The 27,829-nt window shown below is 48.0% G+C and overlaps 5 protein-coding genes across 5 annotated transcripts; 3 read left to right on the top strand and 2 right to left on the bottom strand.

The window, feature by feature from the left end:
• Positions 1-50: 50 nt before the first annotated feature.
• Positions 51-2,541, top strand: LOC129585493 (uncharacterized). The gene is made up of 4 exons (XM_055478195.1): positions 51-147; positions 221-843; positions 1,293-2,073; positions 2,156-2,541. Exons 2-3 carry the CDS (start codon positions 250-252, stop codon positions 2,058-2,060), a joined length of 1,362 nt encoding a protein of 453 aa, XP_055334170.1. The 5' UTR covers positions 51-147; positions 221-249; the 3' UTR covers positions 2,061-2,073; positions 2,156-2,541.
• Positions 2,542-27,115, top strand: LOC129585555 (uncharacterized). Its single transcript, XM_055478272.1, has 3 exons — positions 2,542-3,251; positions 26,067-26,707; positions 27,089-27,115. Exons 2-3 carry the CDS (start codon positions 26,096-26,098, stop codon positions 27,113-27,115), a joined length of 639 nt encoding a protein of 212 aa, XP_055334247.1. The 5' UTR covers positions 2,542-3,251; positions 26,067-26,095.
• LOC129585556 (uncharacterized) lies at positions 7,357-8,196 on the top strand. Its single transcript, XM_055478273.1, has one exon. It carries the CDS (start codon positions 7,357-7,359, stop codon positions 8,194-8,196), a length of 840 nt encoding a protein of 279 aa, XP_055334248.1.
• Positions 21,307-24,460, bottom strand: LOC129585519 (zinc finger protein 667-like). Its single transcript, XM_055478229.1, is given in 7 exon segments — positions 21,307-21,754; positions 21,757-22,038; positions 22,121-23,301; positions 23,361-23,468; positions 23,545-23,613; positions 23,683-24,192; positions 24,333-24,460. Coding segments are annotated over 6 exon segments (2,367 nt in total). The 5' UTR covers positions 24,104-24,192; positions 24,333-24,460; the 3' UTR covers positions 21,307-21,448.
• On the bottom strand, positions 24,268-25,731 carry LOC129585514 (PR domain zinc finger protein 15-like). Its single transcript, XM_055478223.1, has 3 exons — positions 25,508-25,731; positions 25,103-25,279; positions 24,268-24,691 (listed from the first exon to the last, which is right to left on the bottom strand). Exons 1-3 carry the CDS (start codon positions 25,569-25,571, stop codon positions 24,354-24,356), a joined length of 579 nt encoding a protein of 192 aa, XP_055334198.1. The 5' UTR covers positions 25,572-25,731; the 3' UTR covers positions 24,268-24,353.
• Positions 27,116-27,829: the final 714 nt, after the last annotated feature.

Raw genomic sequence — 27,829 nt, 5'->3', positions numbered from 1 at the left:
AAAAGCCGCTGTGCGTTGTGTCATTTTGAATCAGCTGTGATTTGCCTCTGATTTGAGAATTTTCAATGCAGTTTGAGTTCTTCCATTGTGATACTCGTCAGCAGTTTTTTGTTCACGCAGCTGGCATCCGCAGATTAAGACGTTAAGGTGAAGATTACTTTTAACAGCTGACGGTAGTCTCTTGTTGTGTACTCAGCTCATTTCTGGCTAATCTGCACAGGCACGAAGACACGGACCACGGAGTTCGCGATGCTGTTCTGCGGCCGTAAACACAGTGTGAGCGCATGGAACGCCGTGGACGTCCGCATGAAGTCGAAGAAATTGAAGCACGGCCATGTCATCAACAAGGCCAAAGGCGGCCTGATCATTGACTTTGGATGCGACAAACAGCGTGCCAAATTCATCAAATACGAGCGCATTTCCCACTGCAACTTTTCCCGAGCGACGCACGAAGCGGAAGTCCTGCTGCAGTCGCCAACCTCGGGCGCCTGGATCTGGTACCCGGGGCAGGTGATCACTATGGGCGAGTACCGTCCGGACTATGCGCAGTTGGTGGAAGTGCAGCTGCCGGACCGCACTGTCCGCGAGCTCTTCCCCATGGAGCAGGTACGCCAACCGCCCACGGGCGAGGATTTACGGGGGGAGCTGTGTGTGTGGGAGGATCATTATCTTATCCGTTCATGTAAGCTGCCCGGCGTCGGCTGGGCATGGGAATCGCACCCGCTGAAAGAAGTGTTCAAGCGCGAAGTGAACAAACGGTTTGGAGTGGTGTGCACGAATCTGAGCGGTTCAGCGGTGTATTATCTGCAGGACCACGGTTGGCCAGTGAAAATGACGAAAATGGTACGTTCAACGTTTTTCACGTTCCTAACTAACTTCCTGACAAGTTCCTGTCATCCGGTGCATTGCTAGTGGCGACAGTTGAAATTTTGCGGTCGTAGTGTAATTTGCTGGTACATGTTTTCTTGCTGCAACGTATTAGTAAATCTCACTGCATGTGGGTCGTAAACGTACGTAAGCACAGGAAAGAACTTTTGCTGTTTTTATCTCTTAACACTTACTGTAAGCCGAAACAAAGTAACATTTTCAAGAAGAATCGCAGAATTCAAGTAAATAGCTTTGTGAATTGTGAGCCTTTGAATGGAGATGCCTACTGTTGAGATAGCGATACTTATTTAAAAGGGAATTAATAAAAAATTATCAAAAAGCAGGAGAATACGTACATGGTAGGTAGAGCGGTAATACGCTCTGAGACAACGGAAAATAATTTGTAACGTGGGTTTTTTTTTCAGAAAGAAGTTTACTGCTGGGCGAAGAAAGAGGAGGCGGGTGGTTTCAACTCAGCCGAATCGCGCTGGGTATTTGACCAGAATCGTCAAATGAGGAGCAACCAAACCAGTGGTCAGCGAAAAAGCGGAAAACGTCGTTGGTGGTTACCAGCTAAGTTGTTGGTGGAGATCTTCCAGTCGCTGGACTCCATCGAGCGCTTCCGCTGCCGGCGCGTCTGTTCCTTGTGGAACAGAATCCTCGCTCGGGAAGCCAACTTCCCGGATGTGTGCCTGTCCGCAAGAGACGGCGCTTACAGTCAAATGCATTTACTGGAGGAAGACGGAGCATTCTGGGTGGCGGCTGGGCTGCTGAAGTGTCTCAACAGCCGCACCCGGGTGGTGGTTGTCACGGGCCTGAACATGCAGCGATGCACGGATTTGGCCAAGCTTATCCAGCACATCCGCAACGCCAGCCAACTGCCGACGCTGGTGTTTTGCGAGTGCAGTTACGGTAGTGCGGGCGATGGTTTTCTCGACTACCAACTGGACGATGTAGGTGAGCTGAAGTGGATAGTGGCCGAAGTGGCTGAGCAGATGTTGTTGATGCTGTCGTGCTGTGACCGAATCCTGTGGAAGGAGTGCACTATCGTCGATTACAACCTGACGGTGCCGGTAGCGCAGCTTCCCATCGGCGCCCTTTCGTTCATGCCGTTGGAGCGGCAACTGTGGGAATTCGTTAAAGCTGCCGCCGCTGAGTCGTCTGACGGAAATGATCGATCAGTGGATGAGTGACTGAAAAGGAAAGGTACGTTCTTGCGTTCCTGGGCTTTTCTGTCCATCATGTCATCAAGGAGAAAGGGATAGTGACGGTTGCTATTCCTGCGCAGGGTTTAAAGGACTACGAGAGCGTATTCCGCGGTCGTTCGCGCACACTGCCATCTTCGGGAATAGACGGTGACACAAAAATCCCAGTTTGGATGTCAGGAAACTGACTACACTGACCTCCAACGGCTTGCAAAAAGGAATGAGTAGAAAAGGAATAGGCGCTGTTAAGGCAAACGTGCTGTGAGCGCAGGCGTACATGCGTACACCCTCGCTTTGGCAGTCTGTTGTGTGTTCATTGCGCGCCCGCCTTACGCGTGGCGAAAGCATGGTGTTCTGCGCGCACCCGCACTGTGTGGCGGCTACGTGCGCATTTTTCCACGCTTGCTGCAGTCAGCAATGCGGAGTTGCCCACGAGGAAATTCTATCGAATTTAGTCTTGTTATAAATTCCTAGCAGTCACGCCATTTCTCGCTTTCTGTAGCGTAGGCGCTTTTATAGCACTGCCAGGCTTTTTGGTAGGCAGAATTCCGTCAATTCTGTTCCTACGCGTGAACCTTCATCAGGTCCACGCTCATATGGTAGCAAGAGTCGTGTTTCTCCAGGATAATCTGAGAGTTTTCCCGTCCAATTGACGAGGTGAGGAAGAAGTTTCCGCGAGAAAGGGCTCGCGTACGGTTTGGTGGCGAAGGGAGCGTTTGGATCTCGACAGCAGATCAGCACCAGTGTGTCTCTACTGAGTAGAGCACGCTGTACTGTTCTGACGCGATCAAAGCTACTGAAGTAGCTTTGATTGGAGGGGCACAAGCGCCGAGAAAGATCGCCGCAAGAGGCAGAAGCCCGAAGGGGGGCACGAGTGGGCAAGCCACTTTTGGCTGTCGGGTGTGGAGTTTTCAGGTGCGTCTCTACTGAGTAGAGCGCACACACATTATACGCGCTCCCCCAAAAAGGAGGTCGAGCGCCCCTGTCGTTGCTAACGTCAAGGCACGACAGAAGACCCGCAGCCAGCAAGTCTTTTGGTCGACGCACCGCTGCGTCCTGCTGAAACGAAGCAGAAGGGGTTAGCGGCTGGCCCAGGAGAAGTCAGCTTAATCGCTGGAGGATCGCTGGAGGACGTGGAAACGCGCGGAGGATTCCTATCCGGATTCTGGAATCCAAAAGGTCAGAAATCCGTTATTAATTTTTAGATTGGCTGATAGGTAAAATCCTCAATTGTCATTCGTCGGTTCTGAGCTGAGCAGAAAAGTAGGCGGTACTTTTGCGCACGGCGCACTAGTGAAAATTTTCGATTTTGGTCGTGACGTCACTCTGCCCTCTAATTTGAAAAACAACGTTTCTGATTGGCCAGTTATTCGCACTGTGATTGGCGCAGTAGCGTAGCTAAAGTTAGCTAGGATATTAGCCAATTAAAAGTTGAGATTTTGCCAGGAGGCGGAGTTTTTGCGCACGGCACTCAAGATCGTGACGTAGCCAGCCAAGAAAATTTTCTGAACTGACTGACGAGAAGTTGACCTTTACCAGAAAATTTGACGAGAAGGATGACCTTTAATAAAAGTTGAAAGCTGAATAAATAACGTTTATTTTAAGGAAATCTGAGTTGATTTCTCAGTAAAATCCAAAAATTTTCTTAGGTTAAACGTTTTTGACCGAAATCGATCGTGACCTTTAAACGGAAAAAGTTCTGAAGAGAAAGTGACCTTTAACGTGACGGAGTAAGCTATTAGGCTGAAACAGTGGAAGTGACCTTTAAAAGGGACTTAGTTAAATTTTTTCAACGAAAAAGTGACCTTTAGAAAAGACTTAGCTCTTTTGGAGGCAGAGTGACCTTTAATAAAGTTGAGCTGATACAGAAGAGAAGGTGACCTTTAGGACAGCAACTGTTTCTGTTTACGTGTAAAGGGGCTTACATAGCTTTAACTAACACACGTGTCAGAAACATTATTAGCATCGTCCAAAGTTATCCGATCATCAACGGAACCCGAAGACATGGATAAAGAAACAGACGGTAAAGAACCGGTCTCGTCGGGTAGTCAGAGAGAACGGTCTCGGGGGTTGGAAAACCCTTACGAAGTGAAACGACAGCCGTATACACGGCCAGTCGCACACGAAAGAGCAACTCGAGCTCAACTGGCCTTTGGGAGGAAGGACACCAGAGGCTCAGAAGCCACTTACCAAACGGCTCTGAGGGAAACCCAGAATGAAAGTTCGAGCGACGGAAACGGAGAAAGCTCCGGGCGACATGCCGGAGATAACACGGTAGACCAGTCAAAGGTCACCGATGAGAGAATGGCAGATGACGGATACAATCAGGCAGACCTGACAGCCGAGACCGGAGGAATGGCACGGTCGGCCGAAGTGGTCAAAGAAGAAAACGCGGATTCAGTCGAGAAGGGAAATGACGAAGTCAGTCAAAAGGTCACCGAAGGGGGTGATGCCGTCAACAGCAATCAGCTGTCAGACGAGGAAAAGGCCGACCAGGATGACCTTTCGGATAACTCACTGTTTTCGAAAGAGTTGCTGGATGAGAATGGTACCAGCCCTATGTCAAATGAGAAGTTTTACACCGACGACGAAGATGAGACGACGGTACAGATGTCATTCCACACTGCAATGAAGCAAGCTGACCTGGCAGGTGGAATAATAAAAATGACCTCCAAAGAAAAACCGGAGGAGACCTTCGAGGGAACGGCGTCAGGAAGGGCTGACAATGGAAGGTCACCGACACCTCCCACATCGAATGAAGCGAAACAGCGGATCAGAGATCTAGAAAAGCTTCTAGATGAAAAGGAAGAGCAAGCATTTGCTGCCGCACGAGAACAACGAAACAAAACTATTGAAGTTGAAGCAAGAGTATTCCAATTGGAACAGGAAAAGGTCACGCTGGAAGAAGAAGCAACACAATGGAAGATCAAATACGTTGCCCAGAGACAAGCTGCAGAAGAGCTGAGGAAAATGGTAGACGATAAGGATATGGAAGGAATCCTCGCAGCAGAGGACCTCAACAACAGTTTCTCCGAAGAATCAGCCGAAAAGTCACGGGAGATAGCAGAACTGAAAAATGAGCGTGACCTTTTGCAGTCAAAGGTCAAAGAGGCCGAGAAAAAGCGTGACGAAAGTTTAGCAAATGCGACAAAGTTCACCGTAAAGATATCCAGTCTGACAGCAGACATCACAAAATTAAAGGATGACCTCAAATTGCGAGAAGAGAGCATTAAGACGCTGCAGACGGAACTACAAGAAAGGAAGAGGAAACAAAGTGAAGCAGAGAGCCAGAGAGATCAAGCCGCACAGAAGCTTCTCGAGCTGGCAGAGACGACAAAAAACGAAAGCAAAAGACTGAACGACGAAATCGAAAGTCAAAAGAAAGAAGTAAAGAAATGGTCAACCTCGGCACAACAGAGTGACGAACGGGTCACTGTGCTAGAGACTCAGAATAGAGAAGGGCAATTGAAGATTGAAAACCAAAAAGAGGAAATCACTAAACTAAGCAATGAAATGGTAGGAATGGCCACCACAATAATGGAAAAGGATGATAAAATTAATGAGCTGGAAGCCCAATTGAAGACAGTCGAAGAGGAATGCGGAGCGAGAGGAAGGACCCTCATATCTCGGGCGGACCAAATCACTCGACTGCAAGCAGAAGCGGAAATTCTGAAGGAAGCAAAGAAGGACCTCGATAAGACCCTCGATCAAAGGGCAAGCACAATTATCGAGCAGATGAAAAAGGTCACCGAAGCAAACGAGAGTTACGAGAAGCTAAGAAAGGATGCAAATGATTTGGTCAAGGAATACCGACAGATAGACTCGTTGAACAAAACGCTCCAAGAGGAAATCAAAGCGCTTAAAACTCAGCAAAAGCAAAGAAGAGGAAACAACTAAACAGCACTTAAAGGAGCCGAAACGGATAGAGTCTCCGCCCCTGGATACGGTGAAGTCCACGGTCGAAGGCAGCTTCCATTTCAAGCACCTAAAAAGACTGGAATGGGCAGAACCGACGACCACGATAAAGAAAAGGTCAAAAGGAAGACACCGAGTCGGCGAAGGTGCACTCAGGACCGAGCGGCGGGAGTAACTCAAAACAGCAAAAAATACGCGATGATATGCCAGAGAAACCATCGTCTATAAATCCGACTACCGCCTAGATGATCGGGAAGACCACGAGATCGCCAAAACGAGCAGGAAAGGGTAGCTCGTGAAGAAGAGAGGCGAGAAGAGAACACCGCGCGGAATACCACGCTGAAGCACAGCGACTCCGTCGCGAAGAAAGGAATTCAGAGGATCATGAGAGCCATGTCCCGGAAATCCGCACTGATTGACTTCAATGGCAACCGAGAAGCCTTACTCGGTTGGATCCGTCAGGTCAAGGAGACTCAGAAGACGTATGACCTTTCTGATGCAGCAATGATGCTGGAAGTCGCCAACGCAGTCAAAGGGACGCGAAGGCTTGGTTTGATGCGGAAAGAGAAATCGACGATGAGGAAGAGGCAGACGAACTAACCGTCGATGAATGGATGACGAAGTTCAAAGAACATTTTGGCGATCGTGACGAAGGGGTCAACGCCTTAAGGGAAGCTATGACAAGAAAGTTTGAGACCGGCAAGGAAACGCTTGATCAATTTTATCAAGCGATCATGCGCTTCAAATCGAAACGGGTCATCACAGAAAAGCAGGCCATCGGATTTCTCATCCAAGGATGTAAAAACGACAGTGACCTTTATAAGGCACTTCGAGCACAAAAATTCCATAACCCCATGGACATCAAGGAATTCTTCCGCACATGGTCGACCGGAGAAGAAAAGTATAAGGTCACGAGAGGTAACCGAACCCAAGATGACTGCGTTATAATTCGATCAGGTCAGATCGAAGAAGTCGCGAATGGGCGACAAAACCAGTCATGCCCGGCGCCGGTGCCAGGATACAATATGGAATTCCCGCCTCTAGGCACTCAAGAAGTGACCTTTGGCAACGGTCGAAATGAAGGTCAAGTATCGTACGCGACGATCGCGGCGATACAAACAGCTGTTCAAGAAGTAGCCAAGCCTGCGATCGCGGCGATCCAAGCATCAGCTCAGCAAGCGGCAAGGCCGAAACAGAATCCACAAGGAAACGTGCGCGAAACGCCCTGAATGGAGGGCTTGGCGGTCAAGGAATGGCTCAGGTAAATCCAGGCTTCGCTGGCCAGGGATTTAATGGTGGCGGAAGAAACCAGGGAAACTTCCGACCGAACCGAGGACAGGGAAATCAAGGACCACGATACGGGTCGCGAATGGAGCGCCTGTTCACCATGATCGACGGATGGGTGGTCAATAACGCGCTGACATGCCAGAACTGCATGTACGGCAACCACTACACACAAGCGTGTTCGTTCGCGGGAACACCGTGGAATCAGAACCCCAACCGGGTCGTGTATGAAGAATGGTTGATGCTGCGTAACAACCATGGCGGATGGCGCAACGCAATGGCAAATGGCTATGTGCCACAATCACGCCAAGGCGGACGGTACGCTGGTCAAGGTGGCCAAGGGAACTTCGCCGGTCAAGGTGGCCAGGCCAACTACAACAATCAAGGAGGCCAGGGCAATTTTGGCGGCCAAGGGAATTTCGCTGGTCAAGGTGGCCAGTGGAACAACGCTGGTCAAGGTGGCCAGTGGAACAACGGAGGTCAAGGCGGCCAGGATAACTTCGGAGGCCAAGGCAACTTCGCCGGTCAAGGTGGCCAAGGCGGAGGAAACGGCGGATACGGCCCGGTTAGAGGCGGCTTCCGAGGCAGAGGCAGAGGCCGTGGCGGCAATCGCGGAAATTACGGCGGTGGCCAATGGAATGGTGGTGGTCAAGGTGGCCAATGGAACGGTGCTGGTCAAGGAGGCCAGTGGAATAATGGTGGTCAAGGTGGCCAGAATTTTGCCGGTCAAGGTGGCCAGGGCAATTTCGCCGGTCAAGGTGGCCAGGGCGACTTCGGCGGGCAGCAAGGCGGCTTCGTCGGTGGGAACCAGAACGGTTTCGGTCAGCAAGGCGGAGGCTTTAATTTCGCCCCGGCGAATGGTGCCGGTCAGGCGCAAGGTGCGCCGGTTCAGGGAATGGCCCAGGGAAACGTTCATGGTCAGTAGGCGCCGGTGAGCCTACTGATCGTCCGGAACCGAAACCACCGGATATAGAGGAGCAAGGTGCTCCGCTGCAGGCAAGGACCGCAGCGAGAAAGGGATGCTGCGAAAGTAACGCAAAGACCCGGAAAAGAAATCCGAGGATTCGAGAAAGTAACTCGAAATCGAGCGAAGGGGCTCGTAAAGGCCAAGAGAAGGGTTTAAAAAGATTGCCGCAAGGACGGAAGAATTTGACCGAAAGGTCACCGCAGAAAGTAACTGCGGGAAGTCAAGAAAGTAACTTGACTCAACCGGGGCCGACCGAAAGGTCACCGCAGAAAGTAACTGCGGGGAACAGGGTTGACGGAAGGGCCTCAACTCTGCATCCGGGACAGCAGAAAGTAACTGCAAATCAAGAAAGTCACGAAAGTAACGTGACGCTGCAAGGACAGCAGACCCAAAGGTCACCGCAGAAAGTAACTGCGAGCAAAGGTCACGAAAGTAACGTGACGCTGCAAGGACAGCAGACCCAAAGGTCACCACAACAAACGGAGAGTTTAACGACGAGGAGAAAGAAACTCTTCGCGAATGCAGTAGCAAAGCTGAAAGGCGGATCATCAGCAGAAGAATATGACGAAGTTCACCACTCGAAGTTCCGAGAGCATATGAAGAAAGTAATCCGAGAAAACGCTGCCGAAGGTCACGGAAAGGCCGTGCCAGCGCAAGGAGCGCAAGAGACCGAAAGGTCACCTAAAGAGAGAGCTGAAGAAGTGAAAGGTCACGAGGGACAGCCAGTGCAACAGACTCAGGAGTCACTGAAAGAGAAAGGTCACGGTGAAGTCGCCGATGAACCGAAAGGTCAAGAAAGTAACTTGACTCTGCGAATGGCGCAGCAAACAGTGAAACAGAGCGAAGGGGCACAGCAAGTCTCAGATGACTCTCTCGATGAGGCAAACACTCTACAACAGAAGATGGAGTGGCAAAAAGTCGCTTACAGGCCGAATGGACGGCACGGTATGTGGAAACCAGTTCCTCCGCCACAAAGGTCACCGCAAGACGTGAGAATTCCCAGAGAAGCTTACTGGGAAGAAAGAGAAACAAGATTGGCGGATGAGAAAGCATCTCGAGGAAATGGTAAAAGCTTCACAACCGAAAGTTCAAGAGTACTGGAAAGAGAAGAACCAATGTGACGAAAATAACCGTCAGTTTCGAGAGCGGATTGAGAAGGGTGAATTACCGCCTCAGTATGGTGAGAAAGTGCCTTTACAAAGGTCACTAAATGGTGGATTTTTCATGTCAAGACCGGAAAGGTCACCGGACTTAGCGCAAACTCCGCAGAAGGAGAAGTCGTATGACATGACAGAAGCAATCCGGAATGACAACGAAAGGTCACCGCCAAGAACTGACGGATTGTCATCTCAAATCGATCCAACTCGCACGAATAACGAAATTGCGAAGAAAATTACAGATTGGATGAAAGAAAACGACCATAAGATGGTTGTGTACGAAAGGTCACCAGAGAAGAAGAGTGAAGATGACGAGATGACCTTTGCGGATGAAATTACGCAAGAGATAATGGCAAAGTTGCAAGAAAAACCGTCCAAAGATGTGCGCAATGAAAAGTCACAATACGAAGTTATTGCGCAAGTGATAAAAGGTCACGAGAACGCACAAGAGAAGGGTTTGACGTGCGAAGTGGCAAAGGTCACGGGTAAAGAAAACGCTGCGAAGGAGCAAGCGAATATCTTACCGAAGTCAAAAAGGATCGAAAAGTTCTCAGATGTGCGACCCGACGTACCGAAACGGATAGATCGTTGGAGCTCAAAAGGTCTGATAGAGAGCAAGCACGCTGCACCAATCCCAGTCAAGTGTAGAATAAGAGTCTTGAAACTCGAAGATGGAAACTTACCGAAACGGATCGAAGCTTATACACATGAAGTCAAAATTGGGAATAAAAAGGTCATGGCAATGCTTGACACTGGCGCAGAGACGTCTTTGATTTGTCAACAGTTCTGTGAAAGGAATGGCCTCCAGACTGTAAGACTACCACCGAAAAAGAAGGTGATGATCAAAGGGATCAGCGGAACGTCAGGCTTCGAAGTAACGCACTACTGCGTAGCACCAGTGACCTTAAGAAGGAAAACGAGTCAACACTCGTTCTACGTCAGACCAGCGTCAGACGACGTCCAAGTCCTGCTGGGATTCGACTTCCTCGCAAAGAAATTCGTCCTGATAGACGGACACGACGAGGAAGAACGAGAAACTGAAGCCGAAGATGACGAGCCGAAATCCTCTGCAAAAGTCAATGCAGGAAAGGTCACCGAACTTCAACAAAGAAATAATTCGGGGCAAACGGCTATCCCAGTACCAGAGGCACAGGGATCGAAAGATAATAAACAAAACGAGAACGGTGAAAATCTAATCCCAGTACCAGAGGCACAGGGATTAGAAAATGCTGAAAAAGCAAAAGGTCACCGAAGTCTAAAGGAAATCAAAGGTCACCAACGATGAAACAAATCAAGATAATGCAAGCAGAAGCACTGATTGCAAAGAAACAGTCGCTAGTGCCAGGAATGGAGTGGTCAAGGCTACTCCCAGTACCAGAGGCACTGGGCACGAGAATGGTTGAGCCCAGGACAGAGCCAGGACTGATGAACAGCGATGAAAGAGCATTTTTCTCGGAAATACGAGATCAAGCCATAAAGCAACTGGATGCAAGGAAAACGGAGCATGGTGCTCAACACACTTTCGAACCACGTGACAAAGCAAGAGGGCGGATGAAAGGTCCAGACACGCGCCTGCGCAAAGAGGTAGCAGAGAGTAGCCGTCGTCTTACTTCCGAACCACGCTCCGCAGATGAAGAAATCGAAGTCATCGAAATATCATCAGAAAACAGCGTAATCGAATTCGAAAAAGATGACGAATGGACAGATACCGATTCCGGAGAAACGGATAAGCGAGTTATCGTCCGTCCCGAACCGAGACAACGGATGCCGGAAGGGAACAATCGCGTCATTTCCCGCAAACCAAGAGAATGGACTGCGGAAGAGAGAGCAACCTCTTGCCATCACGATTGGCACGACAGCGATGACCTTTCGATAGCGCGACCTCAAGAAAGATGTGCAAAATGCATGCAAGAAATGACACAAGATGACCTTTCGGAATGGCCGAAATGCAATGCAGCAATTGCACGTCATAATAGACAAGAAGAAAAAGAGGTCAAATCGATTATCAGAACACTTCCCATGCCGGAGCTGTCAAAAGCAACTTACCTTTGGCAATGTTATCGAGAATGGTTATCGGTAGTCAAGAACTACATCATCTCCAGAGGGAAGTGGCTCCATCATTGGCAGCAAGAAGCGGATAACTTCATTCCCGAAAAGGCGGATAAAAGCGACCCGTGGTATACAAACCCGATTACAAAGCTCGACAGAGAAAGGCGACGAGCAATGGAAGAGAACGCAATATGGGAGCAGGCGAGAGTTGACTTATTTTGGGAATTCAGAGTAAATTATCTATGGAAAGGTCAAGGACGAGCGATCATTCCCAATCGGACTCGGCACAGTAGTGTACGAATTATTTGACCTTTACCAGGCCTGCCTCAAAAAGGGAAATTTAAGAGAATGGAATAAACAATGGGGCAAAATCCTAGAAGAAGTACCGATATTCACAGGAGAAATTCCAGAATTAAAGGTCACGCGAAAAAGACGCGAACTTGGATTATTTGGCTATCCGAGAAAAAAGAAGGTGACCTTTGCACCAGATCCAGATGGAGTGGAGTATCCCGAAAGAGGCGGAGATACTTGGTGCATGTATGAGACGGTACCGAACAATGACTGGACTACAGAAGAACTGATGGCAAATTGCGTCTTTATCGGCGATAAGAGACCGAAAGGTCATGGCACAAGCGCTGAAAAAGAAAACGGCACAAGCGCCGAAGAAGAAAAGAACAAAGATAACGGCACAAGCGCCGAAGAAACCAAAGAAAAAGAACAAGAGGTCAGCACAAGTGCTGCTCAAGAAAACGGCACAGGCGCCGAAGAAGAGGAACCAACGCACACGGCGTATGAGTTGGCTCAGATGATCAAGGAACTGAACCAGGCGTTTCGGGATAAGGAAAACGGAATCCCGGTAACAGAGGCAAAAAAGGCTCAAATGTCGCCGCAAGAGAAGAAAGCAGCGTCGTTAGTGGCTTCACTACAAAGGTCACTCGGTAACGGTGAGGAAGGGCCACCAACCGAGAAGAACGAAAGGTCACTAAACGCGATGCTGGAAGAGGAGCCAGAAAGGTCAGTTCCGAAAGTTGACGAAAGGTCACCTGAAACTGGCGAGGAAGGACCGCCAGTTGGAAAAGCAAAAAGGTCACAGAATACCGCTCAAGCAGATGATAGCTCGGAAGACGATGAAAGGGATAGGTCACGAGCAAGGATTCGCGCAACACGAACAAATCCGAGGATAGCAGCACGAAACGGACGAAAGTCCAAGGAAACGGACAAACCTCTGCCCGAAAAACGAAAAGCTAAAAAACTTAGCGCTTCCAAGGATGAAAGCGATGACCTTTCAACAGAAAGTGAAGACGAAGGCGTCGATGAGCGACCAATTGAGAAAAGAAGCAAAGGTCAAGAGCTTGAAGCTAACCATAGCAGCGAATCCGACTCGGAATTCTCGAGCACGAGCGATAACTCGACCACTTCTGAAGATTCTGGAGTGAGTGACCTTTCAGATCAAGAAGATCTGCTGGACCTCGACGAAGACGATGAAAAGAACGAACAACAAGAGAAAGAGATCATTGTTCGAAGAATTAAAGTGCAGAAAGCAAGAATCCCAGAAGGAGCGATCAAGGTTTACAGCGACCAACGAGTTAAGCTGAGACCAAACCTTGGCACACGCGTGAAAGGTCAAGATGGGCGTTCATGTGCCACGGAACCAGAAGCTGATGTATACAGCAACTCCTCAAAAGGATAATGAAGTCCAACCGAGAACGGGAGTCACGGACCATAACGGCACTCGATTCGAAATCATTATCGAAAACCGAAGCAAAAGCCGAAAGACCGTAAGGAAGGGCCAATTTCTCGGTTACGTAGAACATTACGAACACCTCGAGAATGTAAAGGTCAACTCGGCTACCGTCGTGAAAAACATCCTTGAAGATCCCGAAGTGGATGCAAAGACGAAAGAAGAACTGAACGACATAATTGAAAGATTAAAGTTAGGACCAGACCTAACTGAGGAACAAAAGAATGACGTGCGAAACGCATTTTGGGAGTTTTGGAAAGTTCTCCCCACGTCAAAGAAACCGTATGGCGATGTCAAAGGGTAACGCACACTATTGACACAGCCGATGCCAAACCGGTTAAATGCAATCCAGCAAGAACAAGTTGGAAAGGTCGTGAATTCATCACAAAGCACATCGAAGAGATGCTACAGCAAGATGTCATTGAACCATCCGATGCGGAATGGAGTTTTCCGGTCGTACTCGCCGCAAAGAAGAATGGCGACGGAACTATGGGAACAAGATTCTGCGTCAATTACATTTTGCTGAACAAGCTGACGAAAAAGAACAACTATCCACTGCCGAACCCAGACGAACTGCTTGACGCATGCGCGGGAAACAAGTACTACGGCAAGATGGACTTACAAAGTGGCTTCTGGCAGATCCCAATGGATCCAGCCTCGAAAGATAAGACAACTTTCGTCACGCAGGACGGAATGTTCCGTTTCAAAAGAATGCCTTTTGGAGTCTGCAATGGACCTGCGACCTTTCAACTTTGTATGGATAAAGTCTTGTCGAACGCAAAGAGAATGGGATGCGTTTTCGGCTATATCGACGATGTAATCTTCGCAGGAAAGACCTGGGAGATCTTCATGCAGAACTTAAGGAACGTCCTTCAAAGTTTGGTTGACGCAGGCTTCACAATTAAGCCGACGAAATGCGAATTTGGCATGCGCGAAATGGGATTCCTGGGGCATATCCTCAGCGAGAATGGTATTAAAATGGATCCCGAAAAGGTCATGGCAGTTAATGGCCAAAAGAAACCGACAACTGAACGGCAGTTGAGGTCATTCCTCGGATTAGCAAACTATTACCGAAAGTTCATCCTTGGATACGCGCAAAAGACGGCGCATCTTTACGAATTGCTAAGACATGACAAGAACATCAAAAGAGATTGGTCAGCAATCCATGACCAAGAATTCAATGACCTTAAAGAAGCGCTATGCAAGGATCCAGTATTGAAGAAGTTCGATCCGACAAAGCCGACAGTGATCGAGTGCGACGCATCAAAGGAAGGGCTAGGTGCGATCTTGTCCCAAGATGGACATCCCATTGCATACGCAAGCCGCGTTTTGCATGGAGCGGAAAAGAATTACGGAGTAACGGAATGGGAATGTCTGGCAGTAGTGTTTGCTGTCAGAAAGTTCAAGTCGTACATCGACTACTCCGAATTCACAGTGAGAACGGATCACAAAGCTTTGACGAATCTCTTAAGATCGGAGTCGAACAAGTCATGCATGAATCCCCGATTGACAAGATGGGCATTGGCACTACAAGGTCACCGATTCAAGATTGAATACAAGCCGGGCAAATATTGCGACAACGCAGATGCCCTTTCAAGAGCGCCAATTGAAGGTCCCACTTGCAACGAAGAAGAGTATGATGAAATCCCAAACTTCGAAGATTACAAAAACGAACTCAACAGAGAAGAACCTCCGATTGAAGTTTGGCAACTTTTCGTGCAACTAGCTGAAGAAAGGGAAGAAAGGCTGAAAGCCGACATGAGAAGGGTTGTGTCGGAAGAAAAAGAAAGCGGAGACATGCGCTCGAGCATAAATGAAGCAGAGCGTAGTCGTCGTCTTACTTTCGAACCCCGCTCTGCTACCAAGATAAAGGTCAACAGAGTGAGAAAAGAAGCTTCCGAACGAAAAGATGGAAAGGTCACGAAATACGGTCAGAAAATGGTAGACCAGAATGACCTTCATGAAGCAGAAATTCTCTCGAATACATTCCGGAAGAGTGTCCCATCAGATTGCTGAGATTCTCAAAGAAAATCGAGAAAGGTCACAAGCCTCTTCCGAGATGCAAGGTCATCAAAGATTGGAATGAACTCAGCACTGCAGTAGTCCGCATCGTCAACCTACAAGGAGACGAAGAAGAAGAAGATGATACGAATTTGCAGTTGCGGAATAAGCAGCTAAAAGATCCGCACTTGGCAATGATCATCGATGAATTGGAGCACCTGCAAGACGCAGACAAAAGGTCAAAGTTTGAGACGCATTACCAGTTATGGAACGGCATACTGTATCGCGTCAAAGACCAGAAAGGAAGACTGGAAAGGACATATGTAGTACCGCTGCAAATGAGAAGGGCTATCATCCATGCACTGCATGATGAAAAAGCAGCAGGTCACCTCGGCTTTGAAAAGACGCTGACAGCGATCCGGCTCAGATATTACTGGGACCGTATGAGTACGGATGTCAAGAATTACATCCTCGCATGCCAAGGATGCCAGTTTATAAAGACGCCGAGAAAGTGTCCACCGGGAAAGCTCCAAGAGATCAAAGTCGGTCATCCATTCTTCAGAGTCTACGCGGATCTGAAAGGACCCCCTACTTCCAACGAAGAAAAGAGGATACAAATACATTGCGGTCTTCATCGACCAGCTGACGAAGTATGTCATAGCGGAGCCAATGAAAACAGCTACTGCAAAGGAATTCGCAAAGATCTTTGTGAAGCACGTAATTCTGGTGCACGGAGCGCCACATATTCTCCATACGGATCGCGGAAGGCATTTCACCGCAGAAGTACTGAAAAAGGTCACCAACGTGTTCAAAATCAAACACACGTTTGGAACAGCATACCATCCTGAAGGTCAAGGACAGGTGGAAAGGCAGATGCAGACCATCAGTGATGGATTGTCGCAGTACCTAAAAGCGGGAAATGAAAGGAAGTTCAACAAGTATCTTCCTTACGTCATATCGGCAATGAACCGTGCAGTACATGCAACGACGGGGTACTCAGCGTACTACATGCTTCACGGGAGAGAAATGACCATGCCAGAAGACGTAGTGACGAAGACGAACGTTCCTGACGACTACGGTGCACCAGACGAATGGGTCGAAACCATGAAAAGGAACTTGACCTTTTCAGAAGAAGTGGCGAAGTGCAACATCAAAGATGCTTACGAAAAGCACGCGGAAATCTACAACAAGAAGAAGTCAGAGCCGCAATTCAAAGTCGGAGATCGAGTCTTAATTAGACTCCCGAAAGATACAAAGCAAGGAAAGAAGGAAAACCAATCCGACTTCAAGAATAAATATGACAAAGTGTGGAAGATTCTCAGTTTTCCGAGACCGAACGAAGTCGAGGTCATCGAGCAAGATGCGGTGAAGGAACCGGACCTACGAGTCGTTTCGGTGGATCGTCTGAAACCGTGGCATCCACCGTTACCGGTCCAGAAAGGTCAAGCTGAAAGGGCAGCTTCGGAGATAATTGAGAAAGGTCAAGATGAAGCAGAGCGTAGTCGTCAGCATACTTCCGAACCACGCTCTGTACCTGATTTGGCAGAAGAGCCAGAAGAGGCAGAAGAGCCAAAAGAGGCAGAAGAGCCAAAGAGGCGGAAGAGCCAGTTAAGAAAAAAGAGGACGACAGAAGAAAGAGATTAAAGACTTTGAGACGCCAGTCACGATGAAGCTTAATCAAGAAGCGGGGAACTTGACCACGATTGAGCAAAATGAAAGGTCACACCGAAATGAGGATAAGAAAGCACAGAGCATGGATCTCAAGTGGCGCCTACTTTCGAACCACGCTCCGCTACTAACATTAGAGACGACCTTTCAAGAGCGAAAATGGTTGGGCCTGCTCGCAGAGTAGCAGAGCGTAAACCTCAAGACACTTTCGAACCATATTCTGCTACCAGCGCCACAGATGACCTCTCAAGAGCGGAACAAATAAAAGCCGTCAAAGAAAAAGCCGACCAACTTGGCCAACGGATCGCGAACGAAATTGAGAAGCGAAAGGTCAAGAAAACGAAGAAAACTCCGAAGCCAACTCCAGAACAGATTCTGAGAGGGGAAGTTCAAGATGAAGACGAAGCCGACAAAGCATTACTTGATCGGATAACTAAAGGACGAAAACAAATAAACCCGAAAGTCAGGCTTATAGGAGTTTATGATATTATGACCGGAACATGGGACGGCATAAAGGTCATCAGAAATAAACCCGCTAATCGAAGACATTTCCGATCACGCCGTTGAATGAAAATCGCTCATGAACGATTGGCGCAAAACAAAAAAAAAAAGAACGGACGGATCAAAGAGCGAGTGAAACACCTAAAGGTCATCAGACATTAGCGGGAAGTTTTGCCGGGGCGGAAGGTCACCCGAGCTCGAGAACAATGAAAGAGAAGAAGAATGAAATTGACTTCGTTTACAGTTGCTCATGAGAGAACGGTACTGAGCAGTCAAGGAGAGAAGGTTCAAGAAGCGATTGAGGCTAAAAGGTCACCAGACTTTAGCCGAAAATGTTGGAAGAAAAAGGTCATCAGACTTCATCCAAAAAGTTTGCAGCTAAAGGTCACCAGACTTAAGCTGAAACGTTGGAAGATAAAGGTCATCAGACTTTATCCGGCAAGCTGGGATCTAAAGGGCAGCAGAAATTGCAGCCGGGGGGGAAGGTCACCCGAGCTCAAGCGATGAGAAGGAGAAGAAGCGCCCAGTTAAAGAACTCAGCGGAGAACTTAGCACACACATCGAAGGAAGGACTGAAAGGTCATGGCGCTGATGAAGCAGAGAAAGGTCACCGTACATTAGCAAGAAGCAAAGTGTGGGAGGAAGGTCTACCACACAAAATGAAGAATCAGAACCAGAAACGAGAAGGAGATGAGCAGACCGTAGTTCTCAAATTATTTTCGAACCACACTCTACAAGAAGAGTAGCGAATGAGCTAAGATGGGAAAAGGTCATCCACATACAGTTGAGAATGGTTCAGCTAAAGAAGGATGACAAAGGTCATCATCAAAGAGCAGCGAAAAGTTTCAGCTCAGCACTGAATAGCCTTTTTATCATAGGCTTAAAGATAGACGTTGGAAAATGAAAACAATGAAAGGTCACGGGACTTACAAATTTTGAGATTGTAGGTGAAAACTGAGAAAAATGGCTGAACGGAGCCAAACTGATCAGAAGACAGAGAAGGGACGGAGACCGTCGATCGTAAAGGTCACCGGCGACCCGTTGACAAATTACAACAAGGATTGCCCGGATTGCAAGCGCAACAACATTCTTTCAGGTGAACGATTCCCTTGTTGGGAATGCGTGGTCGCCGTGCCGATGCCAAATCAACTCCTGGTAATTCCGCAGGAAGCAAAAGAGGCAACCTAGATGTATTTCGACACCTGGTCAGAAGAAAACGTGGCTGAAACTATCGCCCGAAGATAGAGTGATTTTGGAGGATAAATACCGAATGTGGGTAGGACGCAGACCTGGATGGGACGTCACCCTTGAACCTCCTAAAACTGCGGAAGCGAATGCGTTTAGAAAGCAAATAATGCAAGAAAAGCGTGAAGCAGAAAGAAAGCGTTTGAAAGAAAGAAAGAAAGCTGCGGCAGAGAAGGGTTTAGCCAATGCAGATAAAGGTCATGCGGGACTTGCAGCACCCGTTTCGGACGCGATATTTAAGAAACAAGACGTACAGGAGGCGATTATACGCGAATCACTCATCCAGCAATTGGACATCATCCTTAAGGACCCACTCTCACTAACAAAGAGGAACATACAATATTCCTGCAAGAAAAGGTCAACCTGACGGAAAAGGCCGATGGTCGCAAGTCATCAAAATTTTGATCGAGGACAAAATTGAGAACATGCGCAAATTCCTCATGCAGCAAAACGAAATGACGGAGACCGAAAGAAATTTCAAGAGAGGCGAGTTCAAACGACCGAAATCACCGCCGAGAGAAACGTATCAGTCGGGCTTGGCAAGGTCAGCCGACAGGAATGAAAGGTCACATGTGTACGAAAGGTCATCCGATCATCCTCGACAAAGGTTATGGAAACATGAAAGGTCATGCGTTTATGAAAGGTCATCCGATCATTCTCGAAAAGGTCACGAGAATTGGAAAGGTCACGCGTCTGCGAAAGGTCATCCCATCATCCTCGAGAAAGGTCACGGGACTTAAAAAGTATGGACGGTTGATGCATGAAAAGCATTTGATCCGTATTCATCGCAGACGTGACCGAAATCGTCACAGTGCTACTAGCAGCCGGAGCGAAGGAGACGAGCTGCAAGAGAGGGAAAGGGAACCTCGAGATCGAACGTCTGATCAGAATGAAAAACAAAGACGTTTCGATCGGAACCGCGACAATGGTTCAAATGATCAGTGATGACCTTTAGGGCATCGCTGATGTGCTAGTTACGGCCATCAGTCGGCAGCACGAGAATGGTATTGAAGGTACAGTATTAGGGCGAAGGAGACGTAACTTTTTGAACTGTCATACCGTTCGTGTTTTGTGGTTTTCAGAATTTTGTTGCAGGGGATCAAGGCGATCTGCAGTATGGGGAGTTACGGAGGTCATCCGGCCCTCGAAGCAGGAAGAGTAACGGCGTTAACCGGCCTTCCTCATTACATTTAAACGTCACTTCTAGAGTGTAGTTGCGGCCTACTTAGTCGGCACACTCTTAAGGAATGTCAGAAGCCACAAGGGTGAAAAAGAGAAAGAGTTCAAGAAAATAGGAGTAAAAACTTTTAGAAGTTGAGGTTACGGCGATAACCGGCCTCAGAAGAAGAGGAGTTACGGCGTTAACCGGCCCTCGAACCTGGTAAGGAAAAGAAGAAAAGTGCGCGTCAATTAGCACTAAAAGAAAGGAAAGGATGTGCGACAGAAGAAAACGGTTGAAAAGATGGATGACCTTTATCAGGGAGGCAAGCAGAATTGCTTGAAAGCCAAAAATCGGCTAAGTCCCTCCATGACCTTTAATATGGAACTTATGATGGAAAATGGATGACCTTTTGGGATCGTCAAGGCCCAATTGAGTCGCACATCAGAAGAGAAAGGATGACCCTTGAGAACTTCACGGCTCAAGAGAGTCATCAAGAAAAAGAGAATGACCTTACCAGGGAGGAAGCATTATGCTTGTCTTTCAAGACGTCCCTCCATGTCCAAGAGGAAGAATCTCATTTTGCAGAAGTCGTACTTGATACGCGAATTATCCAAAGATGAAGCAGCAGTATTCGGAAGTCGTACTTGATACGCACCTATTCCTAAAGCGGATCTCATTTGTGATGGTAAAGATTGCTCAAAAGAGCGGAATGGACCAAAGCGGATTACGGTTGACAGGACCCAGTGACCTTTAGGAGTCGGAGGATCCTAGTCGTTTTGATAAAGAATTCTGTTGATATTTTTTTACTGTTTTTTCTTTTGTTTCGAGATCTCTTTATTCACACATGTAATTGGAATTTGTGATGTTAAAGGGAGATTAAATCTCGATGTTTTATTAAACACACAGACGAGCCGTCAAGGATCCCAAGGAATTGGACGTGGATTTGCTTCGACGGAGCTCAGCCTCCCTCCCAGAGGCATGTGAGCGCAGGCGTACATGCGTACACCCTCGCTTTGGCAGTCTGTTGTGTGTTCATTGCGCGCCCGCCTTACGCGTGGCGAAAGCATGGTGTTCTGCGCGCACCCGCACTGTGTGGCGGCTACGTGCGCATTTTTCCACGCTTGCTGCAGTCAGCAATGCGGAGTTGCCCACGAGGAAATTCTATCGAATTTAGTCTTGTTATAAATTCCTAGCAGTCACGCCATTTCTCGCTTTCTGTAGCGTAGGCGCTTTTATAGCACTGCCAGGCTTTTTGGTAGGCAGAATTCCGTCAATTCTGTTCCTACGCGTGAACCTTCATCAGGTCCACGCTCATAGTGCGATGGTGACGACTGCGGGAATTATTGTTTAGCGCTTCGTTTTGAGCCGGTAGAAAAAACTTAAAACCACTGTTTCTGTCAGTTTTTGTGCTTTTGATGTTACTTTACAGTGTCAATTTATAATAATCATTTAATACAATACGTACGGTACGGATTTTTGAAATGGACTCGGAATGGATTTGATCATGTCTATCAGTCTCTGTAAGCAGCCATTCGTACGAGTTTTATAATAAAGCAGTCTGTATAACAGGCTTGTATAATTATAGAATATTCTCAACAACGTAAAAATTTGCACAAGTCCTGCAGTTTCTACAAATTTCTTATTGCGAATTATCGTAAAAAATTAAACAGATCGATCAGACTTCGTTTAAGCGTTTCCGTTGGGAGCAGACACCGAATGACTAGGGCCAGTTTGAACATTTTCGGTAGGATCGGAATGCTTCTTCCGTTGATGTTGCTGCAAATTACCCAGCAGCATCCAGCCGAGCCGGCATTCTTCGCATTTATACGGAAACTCGTCGTAGCGCATCCTCCGTCGTGGACACTTGTACTCGCTGACCACTCCCTTCCGCCGCATTTCCTCCCGTTTTGCTTGACGCTTCTTGCGCATTTTATCCGTGTGCACGATCATTTTATGCTGCGACAAGTTGCAGGATCTCTTGAAGGCCTTGTCACACAAATGGCATTTGAATAGTCCGAGCGGTGAATGGGCTCATGCTGCACTAAGCTCCTTTTAGAGCGGAACACCGAGCCACAAGTGGGACAAATATGGACCTCCTTGTGCGTTTTCGCGTGCTCATATAAGCGGTCGTATCTTGAATAGCTTTTTTGGCACACCACACACGTTAAACCCGTTGTGTGCTCCTTTTCTACATGTGCATGCAGCTGATGGTTCGTCGGGAACGGTTTTGCACAAACCAGACATCTTAGTCGCCCTTGTTCACCTTTGTGTGCCCACTAAGAAGGACAAAAACAACGAGTAAAAAGCAAATTCATAAGTATTCCGCTAGGCTTAGCTGAAGTATTGCAAAATATCTACCACTTTATGCGTGGCGAGATGGATAGATGTTCGAAATAGTTTGTCGCAATGGTCGCAGGGGAGAGTTAAACCCGCTTCGTACTTGAGATATTCTTCCTTGTGATTAGTCTGGACATGCACCACCATATTCTCCACAAACTCTCCACACAAACGACACAGTTTTCGATCGCTGGCTTTCGCTCCATGCCGAGCGACGTGCTTCAGCAAATCCTCCGCATGGGCAGCCACATAGTTGCATCCCGCACAAACATCTTCGCCTTGGTAATTATCCGGCACGCGGTGACTAAGTTGGTGCAAATCCGCCATCGTCTCCGTGCAAAATCGAAGTCCGCACTGAGCCAATCCGCAAGTGTACATGAAGCACGTCTCATGCGCGTCATGACTCTGCGCCAGCACATCCATGGGAGCCGCCGTACCGGAAGCAAAGCTCATGATGGTGGGGTCAGCTGTCGGGATAAAATGGACAATCTGCGAGGCTTTCACGCCGTGATCCATGACATGATGCAATAAATTCGGCAGCTTCTGGAACGATCGTCGACAAGCGGGACAATCCAGTGAGATCGTGCTTTCGTTGGGCGCACCGCTGTGTTGCAAATTATGGAGATTCAGCAGGTTTTCATCCTTGAAATGCAACGAGCACTCCCAGCATACGAAACGGTATACATAGCTTACGTAGCGGCTGTTGGAGTGATTTTTAACAGACCGCCGTGTGGATGGTGTATTCTGAGTGTCAACTACGACACTGAACATATCCACCCCAACTGCGTCGACATTCTTGTCAATGGTCAAGGGATGCGCATTATTGGCATAATCCTTTCCAGCCTGCTCTGCTATCACTCGCATAACTTGGATATACTGTCGTCTGCTTTCCCTGGCGGTATCTTCGTTGTAGCGATCCAGCGTTTGGGGAAAATCATCCAAATGCATTTTGATATATCTCCGTAAATATTTCCATGTGAACGTGACTTTCTGCGATTTCCGCTGCCGATGGTCAACTTCCGCATCATCCTGGTACGCCTGCCACGCTGCTGTCCATGCAGCGCGACGTTCCTTTCGCGAGGAAAACTGGAAGGGATTAACCTTGGCAACCGCATTCAATCGTCGCATTTGTTCTTCATGCCTTTGCCCGCGTTTGTTGCTCCTGGCTGGAGGTAGTTCATTCGGCTCTTTCGCCCTGTAAACTGAACTGATACGATTATGGCGCTGTGGTCTTTAGTACGAACGCAGATAGTTACTGTACCATTAGTCAGTAACCCTGTATCAGCGGCGTCTTCTCGAATCATAGCTCCAATTTTGGGTGGAGATCTCGTACCTCTCGCATCAATCGCGCGACGTTTTCTGCCTCGTTCTGCAAACACGCATAACTCAATGACTGATACTCAGAAGAATTACTCATTTCGTGCAGATTGTTCGACCGCGCTCACTTTTTGTTGTTGAATATTCCAGATCCTCTTCCATTTCGCTACAAGATTCGGCATCGGTAGTTGAAGAATCTACAAGCAGAAGAAAAAAATAAGGCCAACCTGAATCCTGGATCAGAACAATGATCGATATCACCGTACCGCTGTTCCCCGATAAACAGAAATTTTCATCGCTGCTGTCGGACAAATCCGCATCATTACAGGATAAACCAGTGCGTACTACATTTCGCCCACGAAGGGAATAAACATGCGCGAAGGGCCTCTCCTCCGACATAAAAAAGACTGATTCTTTCTCTGCACTGCTCCGTTTGAACCGTTTCCCCGGACAGAGAGCTTCCTCCGACAACGCATCAGATGCAGTTGAGCCGAAGCCGGAAAGAAACGGATACTCGGGAGAGCCTTCGCGCTGAACAATGCGTAACGCAGGCGGTTGTGCATCTGAATGCGCTGGCAGTGCTGGGGACTGAGGTAGCACACCTGCCTCATCTTGTGCCAAAGTCAGCTGATAGCCGTCAAATGGGAAACAACCAGCAACGAGGTTGAGTGGAACGTCCGCCGACATTGCTGGCGTATTATCATCTCCATATTCATCATCCTCGCACTTGATTGCTGAAGCATCTTCGGCTATCCCAGTACCGCTAATCGCGCAATCTAAGCATGAATATTACGTGAAGATACACCTGAGCAGTGCTTTACTTCCACGGAATCTAAGAACCGATCACAAAACCCACTAGTAATAGAGACAAGCGTATGAGCAATACTTCATCAGTGCCTTGCGACTTGCGTCTTACCCACAGACACTGCGACATAGTTCACATGGTCGTGATGATTTCCTTCCGATCGATATCCTGCTTACACAGCGCCAGTGTGAGTTCTTCACCGGGAAGAATGACCTTGACGGCCGCGAAGCGGACTTTCCGTTCCCGGATGAAGACACGGAGGTTGTGTTGGCCGTGGTCAGCCGTCCTGACCAACTTCATCCAGTTGCACCAACGATCGTTCTCTAGATTGAACGTCACACACTGCCCGTCGGCCGATGAATATGTCTGCGAATGCTGCGAATGCGCTGCACCGGCATCGCATACAGGCGCTATAAAGGGTCCGAACATCGTCTGTGGACGGATGGCCGTTCGTGCCACAACCGATGGAACTAAAATTTTAGATCAAAGCGATGGAACCGATGGTCATTAAATAAGAATTTAGGTCAAAGCTCTTAAACAGAGCAAACGTTGGTAGGCAAATCTAAACGGCACAAAACAGAGCGATATCACACCAACGGTTCATCCATATTAATAATTCCTATTAATTTAATAATTTAAGTACTAATAGTACTGTATATACAGTAGTTACTACCGTAGTTACTGCATATGAATTGCCAACTAGTACTACGATACAACGTTAAAGAATAACCGCGACTAACGGGGCAAATCGAAATAAAATGCACAAATTGCAAACACTTCAAACGAAAAAATTTTGCTAGTATAAAAAAACAAAAATCTTTATTTTTATTATGATACGAGTAGAATGTCACAGCAAAGACTGCAATGCTGCCTGCACTCACTGTTGCTGTTCTCTGGAGGCTGCAACACATTCTGGTGTTGAGTCTGTCGACCGTCATGATGGAAAGCCAAAATATCGGGCAAACTAGCAAAGGCCAGCGGGAGACTGTATTCATCCTGCACGAGCACTGCATGCTGCCAACAGGGCTCTCGCAGGAAACACTGGCACTTCTCGCAATCTGCAGGTTAATCAAAGCGCAGCGTTAGTGAAATCGACATTCGACACACACGCTCATGCAGGCATGCTTCACGCAGAAATCACACCAGTCTGCAATCATGGCAAGGGCAGCGAGTCATCGCAACAACTAAAGAGCTTTAGCTTTAGCATAACACTGGCCATTTTCCAGCAACAAGCACCTATTTTCAGGTAGACCATTTCTAACAGACGGGTCATGCAGCAAACTCACAGAGGCTGTCGTGAAAACTCTGCCCATCAGGCAGTAATGGCAGCGCGTTCGAACTGCCTTGCATACTTTGGGATTCAGCAGAATGCTAGTGCAGCTGAACGGTTGATCCGAAATACTGTAACAACTGAACTTTGCGAAAAAGATATAAAACAATACGCAAGAAGATCCGAAGAAGGAGATAAAAACTACTAGCGATTCTGAAATTCCACTGCAAAAAAAGTGTAAAATAAGAAGAAGTACCCATTGTAGCAAGTTGTGTGTACCGTGTAAATTGGTGCGTACCAGTCTGCCGCCCATAATGAAAAGTACGTTAACAAATGGCCCAAATAACGAGCCAATAAAAACCCAAAGTGTTGAAAATATTTTGCGCTGAAGTTGTGATCTGTCGTAGATTTGGGAATCTTCATTAGTATTTTTTTATTGTGCTACCTCGTCAGCAATTCGCTATTCCTGCAGCTTATATGCCGCAGATTATAAGCAGATATCAAGATCCGGTTTTGACCACTGACGGTAGTTGCTTGCTGCGTGATCAATTCAGTTTCTGGCTTAATCTGCACAGGCACGAAGACACGAACCACGGAGTCCGCGATGCTGTTCTGCGGCCGTAAACACAGTGTGAGCGCATGGAACGCCGTGGACGTCCGCATGAAGTCGAAAAAACTCAAGCACGGCCATGTAATCAACGTGGCGGAAGGCGGCCTGATCATTGATTTTGGATGCGAGAACCAGCGTGCCAAGTTCATTAAATTCGGGCGCATTTTCCATTGCTTCTACAACCACTTTTCTCGAGCCACACGTGACGCGCAAGTCCTGTTGCGCTCTCCGACCACGGGCGCCTGGATCTGGTACCCAGGCCAGGTGATCGATCTGGGCGAGTACCGCCCGGGCTATGCGCAGTTGGTGGAAGTGCAGCTGCCGGACCGCACTGTCCGCGAGCTCTTCCCCATGGAGCAGGTACGCCAACCGCCCACGGTCCGGTATCTACGGGGGGAGCTCAAGGTGTGGGAGGGCCATTTTATTATCCATTCCCGTAAGCTGCCCGGCGTCGGCTGGGCGTGGGAATCGCACTGGCTCAAAGAGGTCTTCAAGCGCGAACTGAGAGAACGGCTTGGTGTGTTGTGCACGTCGCTGCTCGGCTCAACGGTGCAGTACCTGCACGCCGACGGTTGGTACTTTAAACCAGTGAAAATGATGAAAATGGTAAGTTTTTAATTAATGCTAGCTTGTAATTATTGTGGGTTTTGAAAAATAAGCCCGGAAAAAAATTTGGATGTTTTTATATCGTTAAATTAAGCCGAACAAGTAAAAAATTTTAAAAAATAGCCAAACAAGTTTCCCATCTAGAGGCTTCTGAATTTTGAGATGTAATATCGCCAGTCGCCACTGAACGGAGATGGCTACTGTTCTGCTACTGTGGAGATAATACAGTAATAAATAAACACGGAATAACTAAGAAAATATCAAAAGCAAGAATTACGTATAAGTGGAGATCAAATGAGTAAAGATTGGTAAACGCTCTTAGACAACGAAAAATAATTTGAAAATGTGAAAAATAATTTGTAAACGTGAGTTTTTTTACAGAAAGACGTACTGCTGGGCGAAGAATGAGCAGAAGGGTGGTTTCACCTCCGGTGAATCGCGCTGGGTGACGGGTCACAGGGCGAACAGCCCAGGTAGTGAGCAGCGAAAAAGCGTTAAACGTCGTTGGTGGTTGCCGGTTGAGTTGATGGTGGAGATCTTCCAGTCGCTGGACTCCATCGAGCGCTTCCGCTGTCGGCGGATCTGCTCCTTGTGGAACAGCATTCTCACTCAGGAAGCCAGTTTCCCGGATGTGCGCATGTCCGGCAGAGACGGCGCTTACGGTGCAATACTTTCCCTGGAGGAAGAAGGAGCATTCTGGGTGGCGGCTGGACTGCTGAAGTGTCTGCACAGCCGCAGCAGGATGGCGATTATCATGGGTCTGAACATGAGTCGATGCATGGATTTAGCCAAGCTTATCCAGCACATCTGCAGCGTCAGCCGGCTGCCGGCGCTGGTGTTCTACGGGTGCATTTTCAGGAGGGCGGAGGATGGTTTTTTCGACTACAAACTGGACGAAGTAGCTCAGCGGAAGGTGGTAGTGGAGGAGGTGGCTGAGCTGATGTTGTTGATGCTGTCATGCTGTGACCGAATCCTGTGGAAGCAATGTAACATCGTCTATTTTAACCTGACGGTACCGGTAGCGCAGCTCTCCGTCGACGCATTTTCTTCGCTGATGCCGTTGAAGCGGCAATTGTGGGAATTTGTCGAAGCTGCCGCCGCTGCGTCGCCCGGCGGAAGAGA

This window comes from Paramacrobiotus metropolitanus, unplaced genomic scaffold, assembly GCF_019649055.1.
Source record: "Paramacrobiotus metropolitanus isolate TYO unplaced genomic scaffold, Prichtersi_v1.0 Parri_scaffold0000017, whole genome shotgun sequence".
In the NCBI taxonomy this organism is placed as follows: domain Eukaryota; kingdom Metazoa; phylum Tardigrada; class Eutardigrada; order Parachela; family Macrobiotidae; genus Paramacrobiotus; species Paramacrobiotus metropolitanus.
The sequence above is the reverse complement of the archived record's forward strand: the minus strand, read 5'-3'. Positions and strand labels throughout refer to the sequence as shown.

Coding starts and splice junctions, on each gene's coding strand:
- LOC129585556 (XM_055478273.1), top strand. CDS start 7,357: ATGGAGCGCCTGTTCACCATGATCGACGGATGGGTGGTCAATAACGCG.
- LOC129585555 (XM_055478272.1), top strand. CDS start 26,096: ATGCTGTTCTGCGGCCGTAAACACAGTGTGAGCGCATGGAACGCCGTG. Junction 26,708..27,088: donor CAGTGAAAATGATGAAAATG/GTAAGTTTTTAA, acceptor GTTTTTTTACAG/AAAGACGTACTGCTGGGCGA.
- LOC129585514 (XM_055478223.1), bottom strand. CDS start 25,571: ATGCAAGGCAGTTCGAACGCGCTGCCATTACTGCCTGATGGGCAGAGT. Junction 25,280..25,507: donor GAGTTTTCACGACAGCCTCT/GTGAGTTTGCTG, acceptor ATTAACCTGCAG/ATTGCGAGAAGTGCCAGTGT. Junction 24,692..25,102: donor GCCTCCAGAGAACAGCAACA/GTGAGTGCAGGC, acceptor CTAAAATTTTAG/TTCCATCGGTTGTGGCACGA.
- LOC129585493 (XM_055478195.1), top strand. CDS start 250: ATGCTGTTCTGCGGCCGTAAACACAGTGTGAGCGCATGGAACGCCGTG. Junction 844..1,292: donor CAGTGAAAATGACGAAAATG/GTACGTTCAACG, acceptor TTTTTTTTTCAG/AAAGAAGTTTACTGCTGGGC.